At 44.5% G+C, this 8,553-nt stretch overlaps 1 protein-coding gene across 3 annotated transcripts in view; it reads left to right on the top strand.

Annotated features, from left to right (window-relative positions):
- Positions 1-8,553, top strand: part of SPOCD1 (SPOC domain containing 1) — a 36,314-nt gene that overhangs the window by 7,047 nt on the left and 20,714 nt on the right. For 2 of the 3 annotated variants that reach the window (XM_034754336.1, XM_034754335.1), the window contains exons 3-5: positions 3,487-4,369; positions 6,067-6,120; positions 7,147-7,278. In XM_034754336.1, coding sequence (XP_034610227.1) covers positions 3,487-4,369; positions 6,067-6,120; positions 7,147-7,278 — 1,069 coding nt within the window. The remainder of the gene's footprint in view (positions 1-3,486; positions 4,370-6,066; positions 6,121-7,146; positions 7,279-8,553) is intronic. The other variant, XM_034754337.1, reaches the window with a different exon arrangement.

The raw sequence follows: 8,553 nt of genomic DNA, 5'->3' as shown, positions 1-8,553 counted from the left end.
ATTGGCCTCTCAGAGTTGGTAAGACAACTCCCACCTGTTTATGCTCTCTGTATGTGTGTATATATATCTCCTCATTATATGTTCCATTCTATATGCATCCGAAGAAGTGGGCTGTAGTCCACGAAAGCTTATGCTCTAATAAATTTGTTAGTCTCTAAGGTGCCACAAGTACTCCTGTTCTTCTTTCTCCCTAACTAAACTCCCCTTCCATTTGCCACACCCTACTGAATCCACCTGAGAGGCTGACCACCCAGACTTCCCAGTTGCCAAAACCATCGCACACAGTGACAAACCCCAAACCAGTTTCTACCAGTACTTGTCAGACCCCATTTCTGTGTCCCACTGTGCCAGATCTACAACTCTCAAACCAGACCCCTTTGTAGATGATAGGCACAGGGCAGTTTATGGCACATGGAATCATAGTGAGCCCTTGGGGAAGAGGATTCCCTTTACGGTCTCATGCAGGGTGTGAAGTTTGCCTTGTTCCTGTCTGAAGTTCCTGCCTGTTCTGAAGCTCAGTTGTCACATGTTTGGGGCTGGTATGGAGCCAGAGCTGCTGTTCTTTTTATCCTGCGAGCACCTGAAAGGGGCAGGTTGAACAGGGTCTATGGAGTCTTATCTGCACTTCCTGTTATTTATAGCTGCCATTTTTAAGTGGTGTGGGAATGAGGGAAAGAGCTTTTACATAGTAGTATAAAGCGACAGAGAGTCCTGTGGCACCTTATAGACTAAGGGTACATCTATACTTACCCGCTGGTTCGGCAGCAAACAATCGATCTTCTGGGATCGATTTATCACGTCTTGTCTAGACATGATAAATCGATCCCGGAAGTGCTTGCCGTTGACGCAGGTAATCCTGCTCCTCGAGAGGAGTAGGCGGAGTCGACGGGGGAGCCTGCCTGCTGCGTGTGGACCCGCGGTAAGTGCCTTCAAGTTCGAACTAAGATACTTCGACTTCAGCTACGTTATTCACGTAGCTGAAGTTGCGTATCTTAGTTCGAACTGGGGGCTTAGTATTGGAGCATAAGCTTTCATGGGTGAATACCCACTTCGTCAGACGCATGAAAGTTTATGCTCCAATACGTCTGTTAGTCTATAAGGTGCCACAGGACTCTTTGTCGCTTTTTACAGATACAGACTAACACAGCTACCCCTTGACTACATAGTAGTATGAAACCCTGTGATGAGCCTGTCTTTAAGAACATAAGAACGGCCATACTGGGTCAGACCCTGGGTGACCATACTTTCGTTTTTGCTGGGACAGTCCCCTTTTTAAGCCCTGTCCCGGCTGTCCCGACTTTTTTGGCAAAAGTGGGCATTTGTTCCATTTGCTCTTGACATCTTGGTGAGCTGGCAAGAGCAAACAGGACAAATGCCCACTTTTGTCAAAAAAAGTGAGGTGTGGAAGAACATGAAGAGGGGCGAGCGGCAATGCCAGCCCCGAGCAGGGGGGGAGGCAGAGCTCGGGTGAGTGGTGAGGCCAGCCCCAGCCTCGCACGGGAAGTGGGGCAGGGCTCAGGCGAGCTGCTTGGGCCAGCCCTGCAGGCGCGGGGTGGGGGGAGGGCTCAGGCTAGTCCCACACGGTGTCCCGTTTTCCCTTGGGGAAATATGGTCACCCTCGTCAGACCAAAGGCCCATCTAGCCCAGTATCCTGTCTTCCGATAGTGGCCAATGCCAGGTGCCCCAGAGGGAATGAACAGAACAGGGAATCATCAAGTGATCCATCCCCTGTCACCCATTCCCAGCTTCTGGCAAACAGAGACTAGGGACACCATCCCTGCCCATCCTGGCTAATAGCCATTGATGGACCTGTCCTCCATGAACTTATCTAGTTATTTTTTGAACCCTGTTATAGTCTTGGCCTTCGCAATAACTCTTTGGAGTGGAGTAGTGTGTTGCCCTGGGGTCCTGTGACTGTGGAATGGGGCAGGGCACCAGAGCATAGGTGAACTGATGAACTCTGAGGGAACTGCCATGGAAAATGGGGCTCTGAGAGAAGGCCCAAGCCCATGGCTACTGAATTCCATGCTGGGGGCAACTGACTGTTTAGTACTTTATTTTTAAATGATTAATCAATCAGGATGGGAAATAAAACTTATAATGAATAATTAATACTAGCATTTATAAATTCAATTAATTATTTATCCTCATGAAGCGCTAAGTGCTCATTTAGGGCCATACACCACATCCCCATTTAATTTCCAGTGATATGACGGAGCTGTATGTGCCTGGAATCAGGTAGCACATGGCTCTTTATATGGCAACAAGTCCAGTAATGCACTGCTTGTTTTTGTGAATATCAGCCAATAGGGACATACTTTGTGTGTTTTGAGTGTCTCAGTACCTTAGGCTAATTCTATACTAAAAAGTTAGTCTAACCCAGCTACATTGCTCATGGGTATGAAAATCCACAGCCCCGAGTGAAGTTTTTAAGCTCGCCTAGCCCCTTGTGTAGACAGTGCAAGGTCAACAGAAGAATTCTTCCATTGACCTAGCTACCACCTGGTGGGTTAACTACAGTGATGGGTGAATCCCTCCTATCCCTATAGTGAATGTCTACACTGAAGTACTACAGCATTTTGAGTGAAGACCTAGCCTTAGAAATGTATGTTACATCTTTTCACATGCTTCTGCTGACCCTGTAAAACTCATGTCAACACTGTCGCACTTGTCACAGGACTTCCACTACATCCTTTCACGGCAGCAATACAATCAGTATACTTTTTAACCTGCTAAGATTAAATGTGGGACACAGTATGAGATACAGACCCAAAAGGGGGGATAATACAAATAGCATAAGAACCATGAAACCATGTGGTATTAATTTCTTTAGGATACCTAATCTCCATTTTATCATGCAACAGTTCTGCTATCAGTAATTTACAGTATTGAAAGAGAGATCACAGCGGCCTGGTAAGGGGGCAGGGAGCGGGGGGGTGGGGAGTTGGATATGGGGCAGGAGTTCCGGGGGGGGCAGTCAGGAGACAGGGAGAAGGGGGGGTTGGATAGGCATGGGAGTTCTTGGGGGCCTGTTAGGGGGTGGGTGTGTGGATAGGGGTTGGGGCAGTCAGGAAACGGAGCGGGGGGGTTGGATAGGAGGTGAGGTCCTGGGAGGGGGAGGTCAGGGGATGAGGAGCGGGCAGGTTGGATAGGAAGTGGAGTCCTGGGCGGGGGGGGGTCCCGGGAGGGGGCGGTCAGGTGACAGGGACCAGAGGGGGATGGATGATGGTAAAGGAGAGGTGGGGGATGTAAGGGTTTCTCGAAAATTAAAAAGGGGGCATGATGCTGAAAAGTTTGGGAACCACTGCACTAAAGTTAGATAAGTCTTGTAGACCCTATGGTGACTTGGGAACTTCCACCACCCCTTTAAGATACAATGGTGATGAGGGTTGGACTGCGTCTCTTTAACTGTTAACTTTGATCGTAGCACTAGTATTCCTGAGTTGCCCTCACAAAATTAAAGCTTTTTCTTGTTTCATGTCACAGCTTTCACCTCCCAGCTTGCAATGAGCAGGTTACAGGCAAGAGAGTGGGAGAAACACATGCCAGTGACCGTGTTTCAAATGAAGAGCAGAGTGAACAGTCAGCAGTTACTCTGAATGTGGTTAACCAGAACAAGGTGTCATCAGAAAGTGAAGTCAGAGTATCTGGAGAGGGTTCATCTTACAGCAGAAGCCCTTATGTCAGAGAAATAAAAGCAAAGGAAACCTATTTTAGAGAAAAGATGATTGTGTCTGGTGGGCCTTCTGAAAGTCCTAAACAAAATTGTGACAATGACGAGAGGGGAAGCAGAACAATTCTAATTAAACCCTGTTACGTAGTCTTGAAAGGCCTCAGGGATGAGTTAAAAGAAAAATGTGAAGATTCTTTAATAAGCTTAGATATTGAAACACAGTCAATAAAAATGCAAAATGAGACGAAGGCCAGTTTTTCTGACCTATTCCAAGTATCTTTACATGATGTTTTAGATAAAAACAATGTTAAAAAACAAAATAGAATCATAAAAATCCAAAACAGTAAGGCACTGTTGGAAAATGAGAAATTGAACAACACAGAAAAGAAAGAGATCAAAAGTCCTGAAGAAGCAGTCACTTCAAGAGGATCAAATAGTATGGATACAAAGATTCACCATAACTCTGAAGAAACTCAAGGAGAAGGGTCATTTACTCAAATGGACACTCCAGATCTTTCAGATATGATTGAGGAGGGCATTTTCTCTAGGCTGTCTCTTGTGGAAAAAGAGTATAAGAGTTCTACCATAAATCTCTCTAATGTGGAAGACGAAGGCTCAAGGGCAAAGAGGTTACAGTCAGGTTCTTGCCCTCTATCCAACATGGCTCCCAAGGTACAGAAGGAAAAAAGTAGAGAGGTAATAACACCTGTTGCAAAGTTTAGGAAACTGGAACAATCCAGTTAAGCAATTAGGAAGGGAAGAAATATCATATAGCTATTTAGTGATGAATCCAAATAGAAAAGGATTTAATTCTAGACTTTCAGGAAGACTTTTTACCAGTAATATTAGTCAGTCCAGCAGGATTATTCGGGCACCTGGGAACACTTTGCAGACTGAGGATCTTTAAGGAATTGCAGGCCAATGGGGGCAGTGGGAAGCGGCAGCCAGCACATCCCTTGGCCCACGCTGCTTCCCGCAGCCCCCATTGGACTGAAGCGGCAAACCGTGGCCAGTGGGAGCCGCGATCGGCCGAACCTGCAGACGCGGCAGGTAAACAAACTGGCCTGGCCCACCAGGGGCTTTCGCCGAACAAGCGGCGGACCGGCTTTGAGAACCACTGCCCTAGGCTGTGCCCTAGGGCAGTGTTTCTCAACTGCTGATCCCTGCGATCTCCTAGACACAGTTTAGGAAGGCAGCAAGCCAGTCTCTGGTATGAAATAGGTTGAGAAACACTGCCCTAGAGTGTAGGTAATTAATAGAAATTCAAACACATCCCTAACTTATGCCGGGTCTATACTTAAAACTTAAGTCAACATAGCTACGCTGCTCAGGGGTGTGAAAAATCTGTAGCTATGCCAACCTACTCAATGTCGATGCAGCTGGGTTGACTGATGCCTGGGGCGGTGGAGTTTCTACAGCAATGGAAAAATCCCTTCTGTCGCTGTAGTCTGTGTCTATGCTGCTGTAACCCCCCTAGCATAGATGGCAAAAGGAATCCTAGAATTAAACCTGTTGTAGTCCCGTAGTGTAGATGTGGCCTTAGTGCAGGACAAGCAGAAATGCTGCTTTGAGACCGCTTGCGTGGCCAGTCTGCAAATGTTATGTTAGCTTCAGCAGGATCAGAGACAGCTTCATGGCACTTTGCATCAGTTTGGGGGGAAATGAACTTCATTCAGGCTTTGGATTAATAAGAAATCTGATAACTCTTGCCTCCCCAAAACAACCCATTCCTATAGCAGCCAGTGTGACATGACAGTGTACAGGGATAAGTGTGCAAACACCAACATGAAAGGGACTATTTCAGTATGCGTGGTAGGATTAAAAAGAGGTCTGGCAAGGTTAAGAAGTTAAAAGCAAGGGACATATTCGTGGCTCTGTCATGCCGGGACTTGTTCGGGGGTTAGCAGAGAAAAGAGGTCCAGGGAATACCAATTTAGATTAAAGGCACAAATGCTCTCCTGGAGCAAGACAAAGGTGATTGGGCCAACAATGTAGCAGAAGACTCTACAATAGATTGGTTCTTCCTACCCCAATAGGTGTCAATGCGCTTGAAATACAGTGGGTTCCATATTGTCGAAAAACTGCACACAGCTTTGATGAAACGTTTTATACTGTAATGGCACATATAGAAAACAACCCCCTCAATCTCTTTGCTGAAAGATACATCTTAGTGAACCTCTTTCTCGATTGCTTTTGCTATGATCTAGAATATCCTTTATTACCCACAGCACCTCTCATCTGAGCTGGGCTGTGTGATTTTGAGTCTAAAGTTTTATGGCTGAAATATTATTTAAGTATTCAGCAAGAGATTGGTTTATAGGATGAGACAACTAACAACACATTAGAGTAGATTAAAATACTGGATTATAATCTCTGTTCTTTTTCTGTCCAAGGAGGAAGAGGGCCCTTTGGTTCATCAGTCACATGGTGTACAAATTGTGTATTACGTATGTTTTATGCTTTCCTTTCTTCTGTTTTTTTTTTCTCCTTTGTGTTATGTTCCTCAGTTAGGCATAGAAGACGATGGTGAAGAGTGAGTCTTTAGGCCTAATTTTAAGTGGGAATTTGGACCTCCCAAATTCTTTTTTGTCCCCCATTGTCCTCAGGTTGCAGTTCCATAGCCATCACATTAGCTTGGTAGATGCAGACGGGAATTGAATCGAAATCACCAGCAGGCAATCTGTGGGAGGTGAATCCTTCTACCTTTCCCTTTTGAAGATGAGGGGAAGAGTGGAATGAGGGGAATAGTTCTTCTCAGTCTGCAGAAACCTTTGCTAATCAGTCAAGGAATAAATAGATACAGCAGCAACTAACCCGTTGTGCCCACTTCTCTTGTTTATGCTGCTACTAGGTTTGTCAATGGTCATTTCTGGCAGGATTAAGGAAGACCTGACCTATCTTTGGGGAAATAGAACAATGCAACTTCGTTTGGGCAAAGGATAGGGCAGTTTTCTTTCCTGCATTGGAATTCTCTATCCAGTGATCTAATTGTGTAGAAAGCATCAGAGAGGATATGACTGTGGGGAAGGGAAGACCATGTAGACTAGTTATCACTGATCATTTCCTTTGTCCAGTTGGGTTAAAAAGGTGCCCTTCAACTGGCTTAGTATCTAGTTGTGTGTGAACTATACTGATGTTTGGGAGACTTGTTGCTTACACCCTTGCACTGTCAGGAGCTGGGAGTGTTGTGGATGCATCATGCTCAGGTCCTGAAGAGATCAAGATATTCTTGCAGTTCAACAACCACCACTCTGGCCAGTTCAAGAGCTGCTTTGTCAGGGAATACTGTCCCGCACTTGTTGGCTAAAAGGGTAGTGACAATCCAGGAGTATGTCAAAGTTGGAAAACTGGATGGATGCCTTGAGGTTCCAGAAGGAATGTAGAGGTCCTATTGGGGGCAGAAGGAAGGTTCTCTCAAGGACTTATTTTACAGCTATTTTTTCTGTTTTAAAATGTTTTGCTTTCTCCTCCAGAAAATGTCTGGGCCAGTAGTTGGACTCCTTGGAGTCCCCAGCAAGGCCTGTAAGCCAAGGAGGCTGCAGAGACTGGTAGAATTGGAGGATTCTTCAGATGATGAGACGTGTGTTTGTTGCCGGACCCCTAAGGTATTTTACCTCACCCCACATCATGATAAAGTAGCCCAGTGAAATGGAAAGCAGCAATTAGGCAAGATTGTGATTTTTTTTAGAAGGAAACTTGAAAGTGAAGTATAGATAGCCAAAGGAATCCTAGAATCATAGAAGATTAGGGTTGGAAGAGACCTCAGGAGGTCATCTAGTCCAACCCCCTGCTCAAAGCAGGACCAAGCAGGGATCAGTAATGAGATATTTCGCCTCTAGCAATGGCTTGAATTCAGACCAGGTTGTTAGTGACCAGAAGTCATTAATTTCCTGAGTGTTGTTATTGACTTGTGTGGCAAAAGTTGATGGTAATTCTATATTTCCTAGCAGACAAGTCCACATGACAAAAATTGACACCACATTGGTACCCCTGCAGATAATCTCAGGAGAGAAAGAGTTGGGAGTCTATTTGTAATCTCCAGTATGTGCTAGGGAAAAGCCTTTCCAGAGAGGAATAGTAGTAGTTAATTTTCTCTTGCATAAGCAGCCTCTTGCCAGTTAGCCAAGGATCACTAGGGAGAGGAGATGGTCATTACCCCCCCCCCACCCCCAAGTGAGAGACTGATGTTGGGAAGCCATTGTTGAAGTGAGGATGAAGGAAAGAGACTGATTATGAGTTAAGATTGGCTGAACAAGAAGCAGGACTGAGTGGACTTGTAGCCTCTGAAGTTTTACATTGTTTTGGTTTTGAGATGCAGTTATGTAACAACAACAAAAATCTACATTTGTAAGTTGCACTTTCAGGACAAAGAGATTGCACTACAGTACTTGTATGAGGTGAATTGAAAAATACTATTTCTTTTGTTTATAATTTTTACAGTGCAAATATTTGTAATACAAAATAATATGCACTTTGATTTCAATTACAACACAGAATACTATATATATGAAAATGTAGAAAAACATCCAAAATATTTAATAAATTTTAATTGGTATTCTGTTGTTTAACAGTGCGATTAAAACTGTGGTTTATTGCAATATATTTATTTAATCGCGATTAATTTTTTTGGGTTAATCCTGTGAGTTAACTGCATTAATTGACAGCCCTAATTTAAACTATGACACATGAGGTTTATTCCCCTAGCCAAATTCTTTTGTTGCATTAACTGTTATAACCCTGGATATTTTTATTATCCATATAAACATCTAGTCTCCTCTTCAATCTTACTAATTTCTTACTAAATTCTTGATCTCAAAATTATCCTGTGGCAATTTGTGCCCTGAGTTATTATGTGGGACACCTGGGCAGTTCCCAGCCCC

This window comes from Trachemys scripta, chromosome 20 (genome assembly GCF_013100865.1).
Source record: "Trachemys scripta elegans isolate TJP31775 chromosome 20, CAS_Tse_1.0, whole genome shotgun sequence".
NCBI lineage: Eukaryota > Metazoa > Chordata > Testudines > Emydidae > Trachemys > Trachemys scripta.
Note: the sequence above shows the minus strand (reverse complement) of the source record. Positions and strands in the feature narration are given on the sequence as shown.